General features: G+C 42.5%; 1 protein-coding gene across 1 annotated transcript in view; it reads right to left on the bottom strand.

Moving 5' to 3' along the window:
* LOC119745869 (transient receptor potential cation channel subfamily M member 2-like) overlaps positions 1 to 24,298 on the bottom strand; it is a 33,583-nt gene that overhangs the window by 5,517 nt on the left and 3,768 nt on the right. Inside the window, exons 4-20 of the mRNA XM_038222519.1 lie at positions 23,133 to 23,256; positions 22,307 to 22,493; positions 21,266 to 21,432; positions 19,972 to 20,158; positions 18,654 to 18,810; positions 17,512 to 17,639; positions 16,503 to 16,615; positions 14,818 to 14,955; positions 13,191 to 13,347; positions 10,754 to 10,946; positions 9,529 to 9,754; positions 8,439 to 8,525; positions 7,313 to 7,371; positions 5,715 to 5,877; positions 1,977 to 2,105; positions 818 to 1,066; positions 37 to 211 (exon numbers count right to left, since the gene is read on the bottom strand). Coding sequence (XP_038078447.1) covers positions 37 to 211; positions 818 to 1,066; positions 1,977 to 2,105; positions 5,715 to 5,877; positions 7,313 to 7,371; positions 8,439 to 8,525; positions 9,529 to 9,754; positions 10,754 to 10,946; positions 13,191 to 13,347; positions 14,818 to 14,955; positions 16,503 to 16,615; positions 17,512 to 17,639; positions 18,654 to 18,810; positions 19,972 to 20,158; positions 21,266 to 21,432; positions 22,307 to 22,493; positions 23,133 to 23,256 — 2,639 coding nt within the window. The remainder of the gene's footprint in view (positions 1 to 36; positions 212 to 817; positions 1,067 to 1,976; positions 2,106 to 5,714; positions 5,878 to 7,312; positions 7,372 to 8,438; positions 8,526 to 9,528; positions 9,755 to 10,753; positions 10,947 to 13,190; positions 13,348 to 14,817; positions 14,956 to 16,502; positions 16,616 to 17,511; positions 17,640 to 18,653; positions 18,811 to 19,971; positions 20,159 to 21,265; positions 21,433 to 22,306; positions 22,494 to 23,132; positions 23,257 to 24,298) is intronic.

Genomic DNA, 24,298 nt, shown 5'->3' with positions numbered 1-24,298 from the left:
AGAATCATCAAGACCTGATGAGATAGACGGTCTTACCGTGTATATCTTTCAGGAAAAGTTCCCCGTACAGCTGGAAGTATGGCTGGTACAGGACTCCCCTAACAATTTCCAGTGAACTTTGCTCATTGGGGTAGAGGATCGACTGGAAGGCCACACCGTAGGCCACCAGAAAGACGAAGAGGATACAGATGAACGTCACTATGTCCACCATCTGTGAAGTGAATGACCCGAGACCGTTTAGCAGAGTTGTAACCAAGTCATTTTTTTGCAAGTCAAGTCAAGTCCCAAGACAATTTTTTTCAAGTCAAGTCAAGTCTCGAGTCATTTTGTTTTTAATATTAGATGCACATACTACGTACGGGAACCAGTTTATGTGTTCGACGACGGAGCCGGAGTAGAGATTGGAATGGGGTTTATCAAAGCGTGCATCATGTAAAGAGATTTTCAAAAAAAAATATTATACTTTTCAAACATTCTCTCTCAAACACCTTATTTGTATCTAAAGAGTCTAAAAATGCATTTTGATATATTTTAAAACTTGTTCCATCATGTTGAATGTTTGAAGGACGTCTGACAAAATGTCCTTCCGAATGTTTTCATTATATGCATGATGCAAATTAAATATCAACACCTTCCCCCCCCCCCCCAAAAAAAAAAAAATATGAGGCATTCTGACAAACTGAGACCAAACTGGCCAAAGTGGAGAAAATTGTAAAAAAAAAAAATGAATGGGGATGTAAAAAGTCATGGATTTCAGTTAATGCACACGAAGTGAGCCATTTCAGCTGAAGAAAAAAGTCGTTAAAATAACACCTACCATTTTAACGATCATGATCAGCTTGGGCCCCAGGAACTTATTGGCCGAGAAGAACTGCAGGATGCGCAGGTAGAAGACAATGAGGTCCAACGCGAGGACGATACGCGCCCCAACCAGCGTGCCATGGGTGTACCTTAGGGCCATCCCAACGCTGAACATGACCAGGGCCACGAGGTCCAGGAGGTTCCAGTAGCCCCATAGCCAGGCTTCCAAACGTTCTCTCACTGAATCATAGTCCTCCTGCAAAAACTGTAACAAGCATATAATTAAACCATTAGTAACTGTACTACTTTGTATTACATTGTTATGATTGTATTGATTCCTGAATCAATCTATGGCGACCACGTCCACGAGGTTGCAATATCCCCATAGCTAGATAGGCTTCGAAAACGTTCCCTCAGTGAATCATAGTCCTCTTTCACCACCTGTAACAAGCTTGTGTGATTAAAACATTAGAAACTGTATTCAATACTTTGTATTACATTGTTTTTATTCCTCAAAGAATCCAAGGCCACCACGTCCACGAGGTTGCAATATCCCAATAGCTAGCTAGGCTTTGAAAACATTTGCTCAGTGAATCATGGTTCTCTTGCACCAACTGTAACAAGCATGTGTAATTAAGGGAATAACTGTGTGCTTGGCTGGTTTTAAACACTACATTTAAGACCAGTTGGAGTCTGGATGCTGATAATTACCTGAGCTAAAGGCGATGGTAATTATCAGCATCCAGACTCAGATCAGAGACGAGAATAGAAATGTGATTTTGGAACAGCACAGCTGTGCAAATGTATTGCCAATTCTCAAGGGCGGATCCGGGGGGGGGGGGGGGGGGGGGCCAAAGGGGGCCATGGCCCCCCCCAAAATGAAACCAATTTTTTAAAATTTTTTATGTGACATCGCAATAAAGGCAGGCAATGAGTACACCACCATCTTTTCCTCAAAAAAACATTGGTTAAAGTGGTCAGAAATTACCTCAGATCGCACCACAGAGCATCTAGAATCCAAAAAATTTTCGGGGGCCCCCCAAAAAATTGTGTTCTGGATCCGCCCTTGCCAATTCTGCACCACATGCCGGGCAACAGGAAGAGACCCACAGTTATTAAAAAAAAAAGAAGAAGCTTGTTTGCAGAAATGAACAGTAAAAAATGCTGTCAATTACCTCTCGCAGCTCTTCAAAGATGAGAGTGACCACCCAGATCATGAGAAAAATCTCCAAGAGGGACTGGTGGTCGGTGAAATCCTTAAGGAGGATGTAGCTGAACACTAGAAGGAACAACAGGTGGGATATCTGCAGGTGGGTCAGCACAATAATGCATGCATTAGTATGAATAGCTCGATCATGTCCAAACAAGGCCTCAAAGGTAGTTTACAACGTGTTTTGTGAAATGAATTGCAGGACGCGCCGCAGCGGCCACGTATCACAGGGATGCGTCACATCGCGGCGCAGTGATGCATCGTAAGTAACAGTGCGTGTCATGCAATCTCGTTCCCATGGGTACGAGATCTTGCTGCGCCATGTTGTTTCCCATCATGCCTTGCGCGATCTCAACCCCCTGGAATTGTGTAATTTAAATGTGTCAAAATACGGCACATTATAATTAGGCTGTAGTTCATCCATTTTACGTGCCGACGCCATCTTTAAAATGTTAAAAGTTGTGATTTTGAAGAATCAATCCTTTCAAACATAAGTTTTAGACGTTGCGTTATTTAGCAAAGATTTGTATTAAATGTACGTACCTCTTTCATCCCTTTACAACTGAAGATACCGGCTTTTTTTTTTGCAAAAAACAAGGCTGCCATAATCCATATCGTACAGGTATCGCGAGTTTTGAATAACAAAAGAATTTTGTACGTGACGTGACATGCAAAGCACACGAGCACATTATGGGCGCACCCAGCTTGCGATCTTCGAAATGCGCGCGCAGTACGCTCTGAATAGCCATTCAGCATCGTTTACGCGTACATCACGGCCAGGGGTTAGTGAAGGAACGCACGCACGCACCCATGGAGTCGAGGCTGCGTGTCATGATAACATCAGGTACAGGTCTGTGAGCATTCAGAATACAATCAGCCGTGTGGCATTGGCATACCAATACAGATCAGTGCACGCAAGCCTGCAGCTCACAAGAGGTCAAATAACTACCATTTTACTTATCATGCACAGAGTTATACACGCCGTATCCACCAAAATAGGCACTCGATCATCAGCATGCACAAAAAAAGCAAGGCTCCAGATGGGTTACTTTTCTGTGTGCACAAAATGCACAGACTGGGGGACGGGTATTCACAAGCAATAGAACATATATGGGGGTTTGCAACCGAACGCATTGCATGCTTTTTAATTTTGATACTGTACACCAGGCATCAGGGGTGGATCCAGGAATTTTCGCAGGGTGGGGGGGGGGGGGGGGGTGTCTGATTGCTGTGGACAGGTGGACCTTATTACATGTAGTACTATAATTGTTATATATTTTTGTACGTGTCCGAACAGGAGGGGGGTATCAACCCCTCCCCCTCGCCCTCCCCCACCCTCTGGATCCGCATCTGGGTATCTGTTCTTGCTAAGTTCAGAATCCTAGTCTGGTTCCCAGACCAAAAGATTCTGACTATTCCTGATGAATCTTAGGTCAGGCAGCCTCCGTGGCTAAAAATAAACATGACGACATTGACAACCTTTTTTCAAAGCTCGGCTTCCTTTCCGATTTCGCTTTATCACTTAAAGCTTTTAATGTTCTTCTGATCAAATTTTTTAAAATAAATCACTTGCTTCATATATCATACAGTTATGATATACAGTTTTATAATTCTGTAAGAAACCATTCACTAATTTTCACCTGGAATCTTCAAAATTAGACACCCAAATAGCACTGTTCGCAGGCAGAGCCGAATTGAGGCCACGCCGAGTTTTGGAAAATGCCAGTAACGGTCGTCAAATTCAAACTAGTACATGACGCAGCAAAAAGTTCGCCCTCGTATACGATCCGAGTACAAAATCGGCGTTGAATTTCAAGTTTTCTAAATGAAAGCAATGGATATTAATTATCAACTAGTTTTTTAAAGGTTTTAATAAGCAATTAACAGTTAATAAAAACCTATATTATACTCGGAAATACTCGGGCACTATCCCATTGTCGACGAAATGAATTCGGCAAACGTTGGACATTTTCGGAAAAAGGAGGAATTCCTCCCGTTTTAGTCACGTGACATAAATTGTAATACAATGTATTACCGGAGGCTACCGGACCTAAGATTCATCAGGAATAGTCAGAATCTTTTGGTCTGGGAACCAGACTATTCAGAATCCTAGACTTCTGTTACTATTCATTCAAGATGCGCGCACTACCCGAAACAACACTGTGGGAGTAAGTAAGCAGAGTTAAAAAGAAAAAGTGGCAGTAAAAATATAAGAAGGGTTGTAGGTTGGGGTTAGGTTTGCACAATAAAACACCACAAATATTCAAGCAACCTTCCCCCGTCCCCTGAAAAAAAGGGTGAACAATATGCTACATGCATTTCTAGACATGCTTCAGTGTTCTTTTGAACCTGAAGTCCCCGAGTTTTGCATTCCTTGCCTTATACCCAACTGCATGCGTGAGTTGCATAACACTTGCAAAAACCACCAAAACTCACACTCTGGTACTGCCTGATTTTAGGTGAAGGCTTAATGTTTCTGGATTGATGGGGTTAGTTTTTGAAATGATTGCATTACCAGAATGTTTGGTTTTGGTGGATTTCCAACAAAAGAGAAATCTTTAAAGAACAACATGGGTTGAAGAACCTTACGTTTATTATGTCCCTTTCCTGTTTAGGATGTTTTCTGTCGTGATATTTGGGAGAAAAGGGTTTTATTATTAATGTTACTGTAAACCCTCCTATGCATACATTCTGTGCCAAGTAGTCCTTTTCAGTAAAATCAAACCAGCGACTTTTTCAACAGTTTAGAATTCCCAGCCTACAAAGCAGGATTGACTGGCTGGGACTGTTTAAGTAGCTTGATACAGCTATGCTTTGACTCCTGGTAAGTGATAAAACAGCTGTGACCACAACTTGCCTGCTTTGTCTGTTGACTGAGTTTGACTAGTCACAGTGCTTGCTTGACATATGATCTGACTGCTGGTGACTAGCCTTTGTTCAAAGTATGGCAGGGGAAAGTGGAAGTGAATTTTGACTGTCTGTGGCTGTTTAAATAGCAGGAGAGATAATCAGATTGGCATGACGCTGAAAACTATAAAACGCTGCTAATATGGTGGCACGGGTGGCTACGGCGTACAACGCTCACCTCTCACCAGTGTGGCCCGGGTTCGATTCCCAGCTCGGACCATATGTGAGTAGAGTTGTGCGTTGATTCTCTCCTGCGCCACAAAAGTTTTTCTCCGGGCTCTCCAGTTTTCCTCCCTCCGCAAAAAAATCAAACACTTTTGATCTCTGGCTGTGCTCCGTGGTCAGACGTGGGTCGCATGGCGGCTGCCAAAGGCGCCTTTACATGCCTTCGGCTTAGCCGCGTCCTTCGCAATTCAGCTTCTCAGCTGCGAGTAAGGATGATCCCCCAAAATTATTTATTACCAAAGCTCTCAAAGCTCTTCACAGTGTAACCCTTTTCATCTGGCTTTGAGACCATTGTTCTGCAGTAGCTTGAGATCAGCGCTATCTGGTCCCACAGGTACCCATTTACACACCTGTGTGGAGAGTAGCAATTGTAGAAAAGTGTCTTGCCCAAGAACACAAGTACCATGTACCCCATCAGGGTTCGAACCCACACTGCGGCACACGAATCAAACACCCTAACCACTGGACCATGGCGTTTTGTTACAATCACATTTTAGCAAATGATTTTATTAGTTTTCATACATGATATCGTACAGTATCAGAGATTTCAAGAGATCTACTGTAAGCTCACCAGGTGATAACTGAAGCCAATGACCGGAGCCTTAAAGAACAGCAAGAGCTTAGTCAACCAGAAGATTGGGGAGGGTTGATTTAGTGCCTCTGGGGTCAGCTTGGGGAACAAACTTCTCTGGAGCGACTTGTACTGACCGTCAGCTTCATCCAGGTACCGGTAGCTGGGGAACAAAACAAGTAAAGATTTTCCTCGGGGATATGTCAGCATGCTCTACATGCAGCAAGGCTTTATTGTAAACAGCTAAGAGCAGTGGTGTAGTCGAGTACTTTTTTGCTCGAGTACGAGTACGAGTACTTTGCCATAAGTCCAAGTACTTTGCCATGAGTACGAGTACTTTGCCATGAGTACGAGTACTTTGCCATGAGTACGAGTACTTTGCCATGAGTACGAGTACTTTGCCATGAGTACGACTACTTTGCCATGAGTGCGAGTATGAGCATGAACCCAAATAGTAGAAAACTGTCTTTTCCTGCATGTTGCTCTTCAATTTTTATTTTTTTAAATTCTTGCAGAAGAGTATTGCAAGAGTACGAGTAAGCGTATGGGTATTTTGTAACAAGTAGATAAAAATAATACCGGAGTCTTATATCCGCTCCGTTCCAAGTACCCCCTCACCGGCAAAGGAAGTACAGTTGTGGGTGACCGACCGACGCCATCTTGCCTGACTGCAATTTTGCCGCTATGCGTGGCCGTACCACTGCGTGTACATAGTACAAATCCCATGGTGTACGTGCATCACACACAAGGAACGGTGCGCGTCAACCAGCTAAATGTCCCGCCAATGGGACGTAATTGTTAGGTAAAAGGGCGCCCTCTTTTGTTAGCGCACGGAGCTCATAGTGCACGTATCTACCAACAAGTAGCCACTCAAGGCGCTGGTAATTATGTCTTTTTTACAGTTAGATAAATGAAGAGTACAACTTTGAGTAATTTTCTTCTTGTGAACTCATGAGTGTGAGTATGAGTATATTTTCCAGAGTATGAGTGCGAGTATGAGTACCAAAAAATGTACTCCAGCACGAGTACGAGTACTACCGGTACAACACTGGCTGAGAGTGTTCTGACTGTAACCCAGTGGTAGGCAGGATTCAAAACCTGATTTACAATTGAAGACAGTTATCTGGGTACTGAGTAACAGCTCTATTGTCAAGTCTATCATCTTGAAATAGTACTCGCTTCATTGTTGTTGTCTAGAACTGTTTTTCCTACGGCTCTAGCAATCAAGTTATTGTCATTGCTTAACCTGAGGGCAAGTTTATGCAAGAACTATAGTTGACCAATGGTTAACCATAGCTCGACTAAAGTTAACCCGAACTCTGTCTAGTCGACGATGGTTGATTACGCTAGTTGACTATTTGGAACCAGCCAACTGGGCCTGGTTGCATCGCTGGTTACCAATAGCCGCGCGCATTCATAACGTACAGCAGGGAGCCAGGGTCCAGAAGTTTTGCGATGACATTTTGACCAGCGTTTGACTAGAGATGTTCGCACTTTGCTATCAGTGCGCAGGCGTAAGGTACGTCACAAATCAACCACTAGTCGACTAATGGTCCTTGCCCGAACTTGCTCCAATGTTGTACTTAAACAGCTCCCACCTATTGTTCGGGATTCCTGATACCGCATACACCCCTCTGTTGGGTGAAGAAGGTACTACCTGTACGATCAGACAAAACAAAGTGGGAAGTTTCACAAGCTACATACACAAACTCATATAGCTGCGTACCCTTTACCTTAAAGTTTATTCAAACAATCTTCACATTATATTCAGTGTGTTACCTCCCGAGTGAAAGTTGGAAAAACTCACTCGGGTGGGACTCGAACCCACGACCTCCTGCTTTCTAGTGCATAAAACGTCGGTGAAGGGCAAAACCTAATTTGATTTATATCACCCCGACGCAAAATTCCATCTTATAATAGTTTATGCATACCCGCTGCTATGTACATCAGATTCGAACCGGCCAACCGATCCCGTTAGCTCGGTGGTCGAGTGGTAAGACATCTGCACTAGAAAGCAGGAGGTCGTGGGTTCGAGTCCCACCCGAGTGAGTTTTTCCAACTTTCACTCGGGAGGTAACACACTGAGTATACAGTGTTTAAAAAAAACGTCGGTGAAGGGCAAAACCTAATTTGATTTATATCACCCCGACGCAAAATTCCATCTTATAATAATCTTCACATTACAATGGTTATCAGTGCCATTTCTCAACTAAGAGAATGTCTTAAAAGTTGGAACGCTTGGAGCATTCCACCAGGAAACATCGCCTATTCCAATTGGGAACACGCGTTGTTCGCACTGGCAACGGCCCAGAAACACCAGGTGATCCCGCGTTGGAACATTGGTACGTGTTCTACTTAACCCCCGAGGACCGACACACAAAGGGAGAACAACAGATCCTTTCAGTCCTCGGGAGTTGGGTCTTTTGTTGGAAACGGTCCTCTGTGGTAGTAACTTTGTGTGCTTAGTCTATGGGAGAGTGTTATATTACAGGGACAAAGGGAAACACAAAGCATTGTCCTCGAGAGTAAAGTAAAACAAGAATGTCGGTCTATGATGCGTGCTCTTTAGTAAACAGCATTCTGAGGTGTGTTATGATGTGTTATAAAAGGCAAGAGAAGTATTTCTTCTTTGTGGTACAATCTGCTTTTTGAAAAGGTTTAGGATCAACAAGCTATTTATGTTATTTGTATCAGGCAGAACAAAACCCAAAAAATTGTCTGTACCTTCACTGTGGGTTTGGCAAGCTTGTCGCTGGGGGTGAACTTCACAAGGCTCAGAGCGGCAAAGGGAATCAGCGTACAGATCCACATCTGGTCAAACAAAAACATTTACCATGGTAAATCGGAGAAATCCACGACACACACCTGACATGAATTATGCAGCATTCAACTATGGAATATTAAAACGATATTTGGCCCGATGTACGTTCATACACCATTTTTAGCCGATATGTTAGCTCACCAGATACCATGTTGGATCAAAACTGTGCCCGACCCATTGTGCTCTAAATCAAGTCCAGTTTTTAAAAATGTTTTAATTACTCTCAAATGTTTTGGACAAATAATTTCATATTTCACCAGCCCCTCAGTCAAACATAGCCAAATAACATTGTGAGTGCCCCTATAAAGTAGGTTGAACCATTGAACCTGAAAATCCTAGCCAAACACCGTCCCCTCTAACAAGAACCACGTTGTGTAATAAAATGGGGGGGGGGGGGGGGCAACCGCACATCTGTGCCGAAATGTAAACATGTTTTTCTCAGGACACTTGCCCTCCGTAAAATCAAAAGGGGGGGGGGGGGGAGAGATGGAAACCCATCTTCCAAATGGGGGCGCTCTTCAAAACTGACCATTATTATGCATACTACATATTATATGGACATTTTCACGGCGCATTGTAAAGGTTGTTCAGCTGGTCTCAGTTGGTGGGATTGATGTCAGAAGAAGTCTATAAACAGTTATTTGAATTTTTGCTGACAAAAAAATTTGTCAAAAAAAATCCTCCAGGGGGGGATTGCAGCTACGAATTATAGCAACCGCGCGTGTGTGTGCGTCGTGCCAATGCTTGCGCGTGCTTCGCTGAATAACAAAACGAACTTCTAATTTAAATTTCCTACAGTGCGTCTAAAAAAGCACCGTTAGAAAGGCCTTCTTTCTTTGATTACTTCAAAATGACAGCTTGCCAGAAATAATAATTTCACAGGGAGTTTAGTCCCCTTACTATCTTTCAACCAAGTATGTTTTTCAACAATAATTACGCCAGTTACTTTTCGGATAGCTGCAAATGATGGACTATAGCTATAAGAATGTTTACCGCCATGAGACCTGTGTCCGCAGCCAGCCTCCCCATCCACAGCTTCTGCAGGAGGTTCTGCACAGCTGCCTGGCTGATGAACAGCTTGTTCTTAGCGGCGAAGGCAAACTCCAGACAGGTGGCGTTACCCCAATCAGGGAGGACCTGAGTGAGTAAGAGCCACGTAGCATGCTGGTTCTCTGCGTAGCAACAGTTCATCACCTTGATGGCTCTGTCTTGGAACTCTCTGGAAGTACATGCAATATCGAGACATATTTATTACAGTTTCCAAGAAAATATTGAAACGGAGAACCTCTTACGGAGGCCACGCCCCCCAGTTGAATATACAAAAGTCACGTAAACTCAAAATAATTAACACGGGAACACAAATTTGGGTCTCAAGAAATCAAATTGTTTGTTCCCTCTGGGGACTTTCGTCTTGGCTTCACATTCATAAATTTACCCATGGAAATAAGTAAGAAACTGAAATAGAATGGGCCACACCCAACGGCAAAACTTGTAGAACAAATCGATGGATGGTGGGTTAAATTATACAATGCAAAAGTCGCTACATATTTATGCCCTGTGGCAAAACTAATACAACAAAAAAACAGCCACCCGCCTAGCCATGTAATCGACCTATCGCGGTAGAATCGCGTTAGAATCGCGTCAACGCAGCTTGTGAAATAACGTCCAATTACATGATATACAAATGGACGCGGGACGCGCAAAATATGAGACAAACAAAACTGAGTGTACAAAAACTCCATAGGGTTGTCTAAGGGGCGTGGCTAACTCGCACACGGCAATAGGTCAATTTAGTTGTCCTCAGTCACACAGATGTAAAGAATACCTCTGCAATCATAGCGCAGAGGGGAATATACTGCATGGAAGACACCACTGATGAGACGTGCAGTCAACCATCAGTGCAGTCCATTGTTACAATTAAGAAGGTACAACAAAACTAAAGGCATACCAAGACCTGGGTGGGGCAGCAAGAGCATTGGAAAGGCCCTTGCTGAGCCTGCACACCAGAGCAGAATAATGAAATGCATTCGTGCCTCAAACAAAATATGGAATACTCATCCACAGGTGGATATTATACAAATATTGACTGCTTCAAGTGGTATAGTAAAACTAGCCTCCCGAGGTGATCCACGGTGCATTCTATTTTCCTGAGGCTCAAAGGATCACCAAGGGTGATTTGGGGTAGTGCATGCAGCAACTAAATGGATTGACCCCCTACCGGCCATGCTGAAGCATTTCGTCCGCGATGCCAGGCTCATTGACGAGTCTCGACATGCTCTTCAGTAGCTTGCTGGCCAGGAGAGCGCCCCCTATGGACGTCCCGCCATGCTTCCAAAGCACCCAGGCCATGTTCTTGCGATGCTGCAGAACAGCCCAGACCAACAGCTCATGGTACGGTTTGCTGAAGGTGTCTAGAGCGCAATGTAGAAAGGAATCAAGGGCAATTTAATACGAAATATATAGACTAAACACTTGAAATAGTTTGCAAAATTTGGAGACTTTGCATTTATGACAGTTCATGACAGGTCCATGATAACCACAGCCATACTGCTCCTATTCATGTCACAAGCTGCTGTTATTATCATTACTATCCCAAATTATATTATGTAACCAACATACAGATCCTTGTCATTCGATTGGTGGAATTCACATCACGTGTTGTTCGTTATTACTGAAATTCACGCCGGGGCTCAAAAAGTACTACCCGCCCATGGGAAATGGGAAATACTATTGAACAGTTAGGATCATTCTTGTTCCATGACGCGGTATTTGTGTGCATTGCATGCTGATGTGCGCGTTCAGCGTTGCACGTATTGTTCCAAAGAGCCAGCACTACAGCGTTGGGTTCTTGAAGGGGTGGTTTGGAAGAGAGAAATACATTTTTCACCAATTTTGTATTAAAGTAAAAGTTCAAAAATATCAAATGACAAGGATTATAGGTATAAAACAAATATTCAGTGGCTTTAAATTGTGAAATGAGAGGACTTTTACAGGCATGCAACTGGGGAGTCCACAAAAAAAGAGGGAATTCAAATCTTTCCAAGACTTTGTGCAGTGCTTTTCTATTTTCAATGGCACACATGGGAAATAAAGAGGAAATCAGCTGATCCGAGGAAAAGTTGCATGCCTGATATTATCGCTCGGTAAAATCTGGACTTTTCCAGTTCACTCGGCTTCACCTCGTAAAATGGAAAAGTCCAGATTTTACCTTGCGATAATATTTCTCCCATTCCACGCTGATCTAGTGTGGGAGGTTTGCCTTTGACATGTGGAATAAGGGAGACGTTTCAATGTCTCCCTTATGCCTCAGCTTCTATTTAGAGGCAACATTTTATCGTCGCAAATGGGCTAGATCGATTGCTCATGGTAAAAATACCCAGATTTGGGGGGTGGGGGTAGGACAAGGGGTGAAAGTTGGGGTGAAAGGTCATCAGGAAAGTCAGATTATTATTTGTGCACAAGTCTATGGGAATGTTTCCCTAATGGTGCATATTTTCCAGTTATATATATTATTATTATTATTAATTATTTCTGGTAATGAAAGCAAGGATTCCTGAAAAGCACCCTAGGCACTGTAGCTCGCAAGCCTGAAAAAAAAACCTATGGAGAGAAGACAGTGAGAAGTAATTACAGTTTTAGAGGTGGGAGGAAAAGCCCAGAAGAATATTCTGGGGAAAACCCACGGAATCAGGCAGGGACTGAAAACCCAAATCCACATATTGGCCCAGGCGGGATTCGAACCCGGGTCACAGCGGTGGAAGGCAAGGAAAGTACCGCTTCACCAACCTGATGACTCCCTTAATATGAACTTTGACAAAAGCCCGGTTCATACTTCATGCGAATGCAAAGCGAAGCGAATTTGACGTCATGAAACGTTCGCTGCGAAATTCGCTGAGTTGAAATCTGTTTAACTTTTACGAATTCGCAGCGCGGATACTTGCCACGACGTCACAAATTCGCGTTCGCTTTCGCGCAGAGTATGAACCGGGCTAAAGGCAGTCCCTTGTCAATGTTCATCCCTTGTTACTTGTGACTAGGTCTGGACTTGTGACTGGACTTGTGACTGGACTTGTGACTGGACTTGTGACTGGACTTGTGACTGGACTTGTGACTGGACTTAATTGTGATTAACTCTTGATGATGGACGTGTGATGACTGCGCTATTATTTTGCATAATGCACTGTGCAACTTGTAGACATCTGTGGATACACCAAATGAAGTAACTATTTTCTAAAATGTGGAATGGTTCTGAAAAGAACCAGAGGTCTTTCATCAACAGTCAGATAGCACTGTCCAGAAATACCTCTACCTTTTCCTCACAAACAGTTCTCCGGTATGATCACTGCAAGTGATGTATGCACTAACTTCTCCACAATGGCATCGGTCTGTTTTGATCAACACGAACAAAAGAGAAGTTTAGCTGAAACTCTTCATCGCTTGCATGTATTTAAACTCAACTAGTTCAAATTTTACTTCTATTCAATCAAACCCCAGTGATGTCCTTTTTTCCAGTCAAATGAAAGGCAAACGTACCTTCAACGTCATTCCTCAAATACTCTGGATTGTAAAGTTAAAACAATCTTGTTCAAATTTTACTTCAATTCAATCAAACTCCAGTGATGTCCTTTTTTCAGTTAAATAAAAGACCAACGTACCTTCAACGTCATTCCTCAAATACTCCGGATTGAAGCTGTTGAGCCCAATCAGACTCTTCAGGATGTTGCCCACATCTTTAAGATCGGGTTTGCTGCTGATCGGGTTTGCCTTTCTTTCGTCAATTAGCAACTTCCACAGGAGAGTTCGAGCGCCAACCTAGGATTAAAAAAACAAATAACGGAACTGTTAAAACTATAGTTTCGCAGAGTAAGCATGCTGAGCTAAATTCTCAATGGTGCAAAGCAATGTCTATAGTTAACAATAATTTAATCTGATGAGCTAAGTTGAAAAAAGCTTATTTCTCTCAAGAAGGGAGTGCATCCCCAAATGTCAGTTTTTGTACAAAATTTTATTGGAATAGAAACAAGACAAACAGTTGAAAACATTTGTTTCAAAAATCTGGTAGATCAGCACCCGATTTCATCAAACTCTTCGTAACTTACGAAACACATCGTAAGTGCGACGCGTCGAAGGTGTATTTATAGCACAACTCGGTGACTGTTTTATGTATATGGTCAGCGTACAGTAAATAGTCGTCTGATATTCAACAAAGAGTCGTTGGATCTTTGCTCAAAATTTGTTAAAACGTAAAACAAAATGGTGGTCGTGCGATGCAATTGTGAAGGAAAACAAGCTCTTAGTGGACTGTATAGCTACTTTGAAATTTCAACTGCAATATTCCAGTCTAATTCATAATTATTTAATGAATTTTCTATTTACACAAATGTACAACTTTACACACATTGCCTCGGTATTATAATCTCGTTTATGTAATGTTTATGGCATTAAACTGGCTAAGAAAGGGACTCTTCTTATTTTGCGATGACCACTAGACACATCGTAACTTGCGACGTGTTTTAAGCCGTTGTCAAGGAACTTATGACGCATTCAACACATCGCAACTTTCGTGAAATGGATGATACGACGCGTCGCGAGTTGCAACGTGTTACACGTCGTAACTTGAGTTGCGACGCGTCGCAGTGCTTCGTGAAATCGGGTGCAGTCCTCTTGCTGAGGATGCGAGTGAAGTGCAGACTTCTTTCTAAGCACGTTATTTTCACCAGAACATCATAGTGGTGTGCATTTATGAGCAGTACGGTAACCGGATATACCCTTCATTGAAGTAAAACATGGGTACTCAGGAACTCAGGTAAACGACGGTCTCATGAAAACTGAAGACAACAAGAATCCGCAAAACTGGTAAATTCCCTCTATTGTCAGGAACTTTAGTTCTTAACAAAACTTAACAGCGTGAATATTGGCGGTGTCTGAAGGGCTTCATAGCTTTCTGGTGTAAAGTTCGCGAGCGTCACCGTAAATATGGTCCGTGGAGGGGTGACCACTGCCTGAACCCTGCAAAATCTTCCGGCTATGACTTTCAATAGGTTGATGCAGAGGCAGTGACATCCTGGAGCAGTGCAGAGGATTTCAAGTATAATCAAGGACTAAATTTATGCTAGGCTGAGCATAAACAACACAAGGTCTGGCCCAAGACCTTGACATAGTGTGTCCTCTGAAATCAGCAACACACTTTTGCCATGTAACCTCAATCCTGCGAATTCCTCCAATTTCCAAAAAGGATTTTGGAGGATTTGGGATGGTTAGGGTTAGTAATGCCTGACCAACCTGACTGTAGAGATCTATGAGGCGCTCCCTCGTCAGGAATGTCTGAAGATCAATGCAGTCCCTGTCAAGGAAAAACTCCACAAACTTATGCTGATCATGGATGAGGGCATACTGCAATGACTCGGCCAACTGGATCTCCTGAAAGCACACAGAAAAACCAAGCATATTTTTGAACAAAGGCCATGAGGGCAATTCCACGGTTACTCACGTTACATTTTTGATGTGCTTTTGAGTTTCCTTGGGCTGTAATTACCTTACTGAAAAGGTTTAATAACTGTTATCCCCATGGTAGATAGAGTAGACCTAGACCTACCTAAGGACCAAAGATGACATCCAGAAAAACGTGTTATGTACGGTGAACAAGACGCACAAAATTGGTTACTCCGTTACACTTTTGTAATGTGAGTAACATATTTCGTGCGTCTTGATTATCATACATAACACATTTTTCTGGATGTCATCTTTGGTGCTTAGGTAGGTCTTGGTCTACTCTATCTACCATGGGGATAACAGTTATTAAACCTATTCAGTAAGGTAATTACAGCCCAAGGAAACTCAAAAGCACAGCCAAAATGTAAAGTGAGTAACCGTGGAATTGCCCATTAGACTGTTAAGTTCAAGAGAAACACCATTAGTACTTGCACCATATTGTATTTATTCCCTGTTTAGGGGGAGCTGGGAGTACCAGGCATGGCGGTTTGGGGCGATAAGGAGACTAGTAAGTTAGGCAGTGCACAAAAAGTTGCACAGATTATCACAACTCTTGGGTAGTTCGCTAGTGACAGCCCAGTGCACCAGAGGGTTAACTGAAATGAAATACGGCATCATTTATGCCACTCGATAACTGTTTTTGGAACTTCACTTGCAACACCCCATCGCAATATGTAGTCTTTTATTGTTGGGAATACAAGCATTAAGCCTAGCAGGAAAGGTTGCAGTAATCGAAATTGTTCATGAACAGGAAAGCTACAAAATCCTTTCCATAGGAAAGCTGGTGTGCTTCAATTGAGTCAAGTTGCCGCAGTGGTTCTTTCCTCGCCTTCCACCTCTATGGCCCAGGTTCGATGTCTGTCCTGGTCAACATGTGGATTGGTTTTCAGTCCCTACCTGATTTCGTGGGTTTTACCCAGAATATTCTTCTGGGGTTTTCCTCCCACCTCTAGAACTGTAATTGCTTCTCACTGTTTTCTCTCTTCAGGTGTCATCAGGCTTGCGAGCTACACATTACGTCCACATCCCACAAGAAGCTTTCCGAGTTACCACCCGTACAATTTTAACTTATAAGATCTTATAAGATTCTTATAAGAATCTTATAAGATCTATATAAGATTCTTATAAGAATCTTATAAGAATCTTATAAGCTTCTTGTAAACGAGTAAGAATCTTATAAGATCCTTACAAGTGAGTAAGAATATGGTAAGATTCTTATAACATATTTTCAAGTCAGAATTTCTTCTGATAATTTCTTATCGTTGCTGAGGAATTCTTATAAGAGACCAAAGTTTGAGTCAGAATGTTAAAGAATTCTTATATAAGAAACCCTTTGAGTAAGAACATGGTAGGGGGTCTCTATAAGAAACTTTGTCAGGAGTATTGTGTTACACTGAGTGCCTAGGGCGCTTTTGAGGAATCCTTGGTTTCATTACCAGAAACAAATAATAAGAATAATTATAATGAATACTTACTTGGAATTGGTCTATCCAGTTCTTGTTCATGGCAAGTTCTTTCCTCGCCAGGTCAATGCGGTTCCAGATCACCGCAAGCAGAAGTTCATTCTGACCTCTTGCACCCCGATTGGCTGAGGGAGTATAAAATCAGTAGCATGTTCACCTTTGAACTTTAACCCTAGATTTGCGCAGTGCAGTGCATCAACGTGGGGCCCAGTTTACTTTGTCCATGTCATAGGTCAGCATTTAACCTTTTCTCCAGCCTGAAAAGGATCTGATCAGCTTTGGTCTAGGTGTTTCAACGGTAGAATCACTCCATTCACGACTGGTGAAAAAGATTAAAACTACTACACTTGTGCAAATTTTTATGTGCCGTTTTCATCAACTTTTCATGGACTTTTTTTGGCAATTATAATGAAAACAAAAAAAGTTTGTGGGAAAAATCGTTAAATAATCCTTTTTGTGGGATTGTTTAAAAATCTGAAATTTCATTTGTAAAGTAAAAAAAAAATCTGATCTAGATTAAAATCTGAAAAGTTTCATCAGTGCATAATGCGAAATCTGTTTTTGTTGTCCATGTAGCCTGGTTTTCATATTGAAAATTCCCCACAAATGGCATTCAATAGCTTTCTTTTTCATTGTCTTAGAAGTTACTGATAGAGTAACTTGTAAAGATGCATGTAGTTACGGGTACCATATCCCATAATGTAAAATAACTTCATGGGGTGTTTAGTACCAGTACCATCTTTAATCCAAGTAACTTGTTCATAATGATTAGGCAGATAACTTTTGGGATGTACTTTGGAGTTTCCTTGGGTTGTAGTTACCTTTTTAATAACTGTTATCCCCATGGTAGATAGAGTAGACCTAGACGTACGTAAGCACCAAAGATGACTTCCAGAAAAATGGGTTGTGTATGAGAAACAAGATGCACAAAATCGGTTACTCACGTTATGAAAATGTAACGTGAGTAACAGTGGAATTGCCCAAATGGTCTTCCTTTGAGTCAAGACAAAGTGAAACCTACTGTTCATGAGTGACATTAAGAGCGCTGCATCCATTCCCTGATCCTCTCTGTACACCGTCACAAGATGAGCACGAGACGGGTGCATGATCTCTTGAATCTTGGATGCATTGTCCTCTTCAGCTGAGGTACTGTGGGTTTATAAGGGGATAAGGGGAGAACTAGGGTTGGAAAGGGGTGCAGAATCAGGGCACTTGGAGGAATTTAAGGGACACAGAAGGGGCGAAGATTGAGAGAAGTCAGCTTTGTTTCTGTGATGGAATTACTGCTTGTGCATTTGGTGGCTGGTCAAACAATGACACGATAATTAACCCTAACTCCCTAGGCCTTTTTTTGCTAGGATGTAGAGAAGTGGAGTGCTGTGGCCTCGTGGTTAAGGGCATTGAATTCGTGGTCTGCGGGTAATTCTGCGGGTTGTGGGTTCGAGTCCAGCCTGGAGTCATAGTGCGTGTGCCCTTGAGCAAGGCACTTTGCCACTCATTGCTTCTCTCCACCCCGGAGTAAATGGGTACCTGTGAGGGCAGAGATGGTTATGTGATTGATTTAGCTTGCTTGCGCCTAACAGGCAGCATCGAGCTGTATACTCCCCAGGGAGCTGAGATGGTATTTGGAATGTTTAATTGGCCCAATGAGCAGGGGGAATAATAATACTGTAAGCGTCGTGATTTAGTTTACTAAAAAGGGCGTTCTTAAATTACTACTATTACTGTAAAAGGGCGACAGGTTTTGCGAACTCCGTCCACAATAGGGCGATACACCTTATTGAGGCGACAAAATAACTGTCGCCCTTTTATGAAAACGACCCTTAGGACAAGGAATTTTGCCGTCGCTAACCATCTAGATCGATTCCTCATGGTCCAATTAGTATAAATACTAAATTTCGTGGAAAAAACATAAGGTAAACTTGGGTTAGGTGACAGTTTAGGTTTGTGCACAAGTCTATGGGAAAGTCACCCTATTGGGGCGAAAAGAGTAATAATTATTATTATTATTATTATTATTGATGTAGCCTCATTCCTGCAAACTCCTCCAATTGGCCTCATGGAAAAATAGCATATAGCCTCAATCCTACAAATTCCTCCATTATTTCTTGAATATGTTCCGTGCAGGGGTGACATGTGTATTCATGTCTTGAGAGCATGTACCTATAGTTGGATTGAACAGCTGCCGCTAGCCGGTCCGCCACGCCCCCTGAGCCAGCTACAATGATGACAGGGATGTTCCTGATAACCACTGCGCTGTGGACGGCAAGAAGGCTGTCCTCATCCCCACCAAACAGCACATACACCACAGGCACGGTGGCTGATAAAGCAAACAAAGACAAATGGAATAAGTTAAGGAGAATACACGAGAAAGTGTGGATTCGTAATTTAAGAATTCACGAGGCGCGAAACGCCGAGTGGATTCGTAAGTTAAGAATCCACACTTGCAAGTGTATTCTTCGACTTAAACCATTGTTTCAAATGAAGTATTGGCATTAACAGTGAGTGGAGATGAAAAGACTTGGGATAAATGTTGCAACCTGACGCCACTTCTGCGATTGTGTACAAAGTATATGGAGAGTCAAGATTTTTTTTAAAGTATTTCCTAACAAAATTGGAAATATTTCTCAGTCCCAGATTCATGTCTTATCATCATTTTTGCAATGAATGCCCTTCATCGAGATGATATATGGAGAAAAAAAGTGGCGTCAGGTTGCAACATTTGTCGCGGCTCCTTCCGTCCACAAATTGAAGGTTATACTGTCATCTGGTTTGTCAATTTTTGTGAACTGGGTCCTGTTTTTCTCACTCATGTGGAACTCCCAGATATTCCGTACATGTGTATAATAGGTCAAATGTCCTCTTGCCAACTGATATTTCTTACGCCGAGACTTGGAAAAGGTGTCAACGTTAAGCACAGGCTGAGCAGGCCTGTATTTTATCAGGTTATCTACAGGTCTCTTCCACTATAGACAGAGGGATCAATGACTTGTCACTTAAGATCTACAGTATTATCAATCGGGTATTTTTGTAAGTGGCTAGCTCCACACATTTCATTGGCGCACCTGCGGGGGGAGGGGGAGGGGGGCTTGAGCCCCCCCCCCCCCCCAGGAGGTACATGTAGTCAATTTTTTTTTAGTCCCACGATTTGACCTTGGTGATATGTATGTGGCCTATTTTCAAGTAGCATAATAGGGGTGTAAGTGGTGCCAAAATAGTCCTCCCTCCCCCCCCCCCCCAAAAAAAAAAGAAAAACCCCAATTTTTTTCTGCAGCCAAAAATTGTGGGCAACATTTTTTGAAAAAAAAAAAAATTAACTTCTAAAATGTGTGAAAAAAAATTTATGAGCCGAAAGCCAAATCCTGGCCACTGACATGTTTTGAACAATATCATCCACTCTGAAAAAAACGACAAAGGTTCAACCGCTCATAAAAGTCGCATGGACACATTTACTGACATGGAAACAAACACAGAAGCTCACCATTAGTCTGCTGTATCTTGCTCTGTGCGATCTTATCAATGAGAGCAGCGAGTAGTGGCTCTGACACCGCACCATCCTGACACCTGTCTTGCTCTATAATGAAGTGTGTATGGCTTGAGTCCAGCAGGCAGGTACTGGTATCTGAATCACCGTCGAGAATTTCCATCTGATATTCCACGGGACCACCCTGTGTTCAAAGCCACAGATGAAAGGTTATACCCCTGTCTATTGATACATAAAAGGTAAAAGGTAAAGGGGGACGAACCTGTATTCACAGGAACGGAGTGCCCATCTCTCTTTCGTTAGCGATTGGGCCAGACTCGTATGCTGCTGTTGGGGGATCGCCACACCTCCTCCACAGTGAGTCTGTTACCTTCCCAGCATTGAATAATGCCGGTACCCATTTAACACCTGGGTTGAGAGGAGTAATTGAGGTAAAGCGCCTTACTCAAGGGCACAGCACGTATGGCCACGGCGGGGCTCGAACCCACAACCTCTCGATCGCGAATCCTGTGCTCCACCGCTAGACCACACGCGCCCACAAATTGTTCATTCTTGTTTTGCCTAGCTAATTCTAATTGCACAATTGTATGTTTGCCTCAAAGTTGTCACATATTTTGTGCATGTATGACATGAGGACAAGTGTTTTAGGTTGTGTACATTACAAGTCTGTTAACACATCACATATGAATTACAACTGTGGAGTGCTGTGGCCTCGTGGTTAAGGGCACTGGATTCGTGGTCTGTGGGTAAAGCTGCGGGTTGTGGGTTCGAGTCCCGCCGGGGTCATGGTGCGTGTGCCCTTGAGCAAGGCACTTCGTCACTCGTTGCTTCTCTCCACCCAGGAGTAAATGGGTACCCGTGAGGGCAGAGATGGTTATGTGATTGATTTAGCTTACTTGCACCTAACAGGCAGCATCCAGCTGTATACTCCCCAGGGAGCTGAGATGGTATTTGGAATGTTTAATTGGCCCAATAATCAGGGGTAATAATAATACTGTAAGCGCTGTGATTTAGTTTACTAATAACAGCGTTCTGAAATGCCAATTATTATTACTATTATTATTATTAACTCAATTCACAAGCAACATGGGAAGAAAATTTCAAAGGATTGCCTTCGCCATCAGAAAAGCTGGCGGCTTAACTATAGTCCTCGCCGGAACTTGCTCCTACACGTACATCGGTCGCATCATCGGCACCGATCAATACAATGTAGCTGTGTGCATTACGATGGATATACAGCAGGGAAGCATGAATCAAGAGCTTCAGGTTGTAAATTCTTGGTCAAACATACCACTGACTGTTGCAGATTCTCAATGTGTGTTATGGCAATCGCAGGAGCCATGCCTATCGCAACCAACTGATGCTGATCTGTACTGGCAATTTTAGTGGCATCCACAAGGGCCTTCCCAACACTTTCCGTGATACCATGGTGGAGACCGTTGGTCAGAAGCCAGGCATCTGTAAAAGAATATCATTATCGCAACATGGGCCATTCTATATTTTTTTTTCCTTGTCCCTGTTACATCTGACATCTGTGATTGTATAACTCTGATGCCCTCCTTATAAATGAAGATCATCCTCATCCAAGATTGATTGTGAATTAAAACTACCTACCCAACAACAACAACAACAACCATTTAAAGTCATTCTTAATGATACTTCAATAAGGGAATACAGTCAAGTCTCGCTATAACAAACTCGTTTGGACCCAGCCAAATTGTTTGTTACCTCAGAATTTTGTATTAAGAGGAACATCAGTCCCATTCATTGTGCACATAAATGCACAGTCGGGACCAAGGCTTTATGTTTGTTACAACCAGAATTTTGTATTAACAGAGTTTGTACTAACGAGAGTCGACTGTAAATGAGTGCTTTGCCAGTTTTAAACACTCTGTTTAAAGGGACACTGCTTCCTGGAATCAACCCAATTGGGCTACAAAACGCGTTTTTAACAAAATGATGTATAATCGGAAAGAAAAATTTTTGTCAGAAATTAATACGAGTTGTTCCAAAACTTACGTTTGACAAATTTCAAAATTGTACAATTTATAATACGCATGGGAGAACATTAGATTCATAATACGCGTTTGAGAACCCTTCAATGCAAATTTCTTGAAAATGATATTTGCGTCATAACGCTCATATGCTCTTCTGCCGGGCACCCTACAATTTACATTTCTAAAGCTGGATGTGGAAACCTCTGCTTAAGAGTTGCTGAGCAAGCACCACGACCCCCCCTCCCTCCCCCTCCCCCCCCCCCCCCCATCCCCATCCCCACAAGTATCATATCAGCAAATAGGCCTGCATGTGTGTATGCATGTACTCTACCTACCAGTGTGATGAATGGCATCAATCAGTTCCTTGGAGAACGTCTTGCCCATCATCTTGCTATACTCCACTCCTGTCTGTCTCTTTGCTCCTACTAAATGGATCAGCAGCTTGGGCAAGTCCAGTTGCCATTTCTCGAGGAGAACTCTCAGCAAAGGGTCAGCTGACTCCCTGGTGTCAACGATCAGGAACTGTAAGGAATCGAGCCAAGAGGGGAAGATTAAAAAAATATCAAGAAAATCCAAGATCAAAAAGAGAGAGGCAGCCCAAGATACCCAAGGTTCTAAAATCTCCTGAAGACCCGAGATCTCATTAAGTCTCAAGAAACATAAGAACAAGCTCGATCGGATCGCGGAAGCTGCGGGCCAACAAATTCGTGTTCATGCATGAGTCCCGTGATTGTGCCATGTAATTTCTGAGGAAAGAAAAACCAATCAGTTTTTGATCCCAGTGACCCCATGATGATCTTTGACCCCAGTTTGGTCATGTGACGTGTTGGGGCTGGGCTACTGATACTTTTAACAAAGTTTGGTTGAAATCGGTCAAAATATGTAGGAGCAATAGACAATGTCAACGTTCGTTACTAACTAGGGCCAAAAAAAAAAAGTTCTGTTTCCGGTTTCCCCACCTACCCTATTCTTACAGCCCCTACCGGAAAAATGAGGGGGCAAAACACCCAAAACCATCAATTTCTACCTTTTACCCTTGACACCTCAGAAAATGGATGTCGCCGAATAAATTCATCATCAATACCTTAATAAGTGGCCAAATGTCAACATAACCAGAATACTGATACACGAGTCAATAAAGATTGCAAGCACTTCACTTACCTTGCTATTTTTCTTGTGTTTCTGAGCACCTTTGAAGAACTGAATGCTGCCGAATTCACAGCTTGCTTGACTTCTGAAGCCACACGCTGCCCAGTCTGCTATGTGCCTCGTCTGTCTATGGCGACTGCAAACCAAAAGTCACGCAACAAATGTTCATTAAAGAGGTTGTGGAATGCTCGAAGACATTTCCGTCATTTTTTGGGTATATGTAGCCTAAGGTGTGATGAAATAAAAACGACTATTGTTTCTGTCATAAAATGAGTACAAAAGGTACTTTTGTGAGCTGTTTTTCAAGTCCCGTCATGCCTGTTTCGACGCGAACGTGCAATTTGTGTAAAAGTCGTCGTTGCGGGCAGCAAACAAAACACAGTAAATCGTGACGTAACAAACAGGACTCCCGATGCAGAGTAGCATAAACGAGTCCTGTTTATTACGTCACGATTTACTGTGTTTTGTTTGCTGCCCGCAACGACGACTTTTACACAAATTGCACGTTTGGGTCGAAACAGGACCTGAAAAACAGCTCTCAAAAGTACCCTTTGTACTCATTTCATGACAGAAACAATAGTCGTTTTTATTTCATCACACCTTAGGCTACATATACCCAAAAAATGACGGAAATGTCTTCGAGCATTCCACAACCTCTTTAACCCTACATGTAACTCCCTAGCTGTTGTTAGTATAAGGCCAAAAAAAAAATAGTTTGGCTTCCGGTTTCCCTACTTACCCTATTCTGACAGCCCCTACCCTAATTTTTTTTATTGGAAAAATGAGGGGAAAAAACAGCCAAAGCAATCAATTACTACCTTTTACCTTGACTACATGCAGACGCCTCCATATGATCGTGCACAAAAAAAATTCCAAAAAAAAAAAAAAAGGCCTACCTTCCTACCATATTTTCAAATGCCATGTAATCAGAAGCAGAAGTATTAATTTTTTTGGGCCTAATTCATGCTTGGGAGTTGAAGTAAAAAAGAAACATGCAAGACAAAAAAGAAAAAAGAAAGGGAGAACAGTCCCCCCCCCCAAAGAAAACCAACCACCCCCCCCCCAAAAAAAATGTCTTTTGGGGAACACTCGTTAAAGCTATAGTCCATCATTTGCAGCAATCCGAAAAGTAACTGGCGTAATTATTGTTGAAAAACAAGCTTGGTTGAAAGATAGTA

This window comes from Patiria miniata, unplaced genomic scaffold (assembly GCF_015706575.1).
Source record: "Patiria miniata isolate m_02_andy unplaced genomic scaffold, ASM1570657v1 HiC_scaffold_7, whole genome shotgun sequence".
Taxonomy (NCBI): Eukaryota; Metazoa; Echinodermata; class Asteroidea; order Valvatida; family Asterinidae; genus Patiria; species Patiria miniata.
The sequence above is the reverse complement of the archived record's forward strand: the minus strand, read 5'-3'. Positions and strand labels throughout refer to the sequence as shown.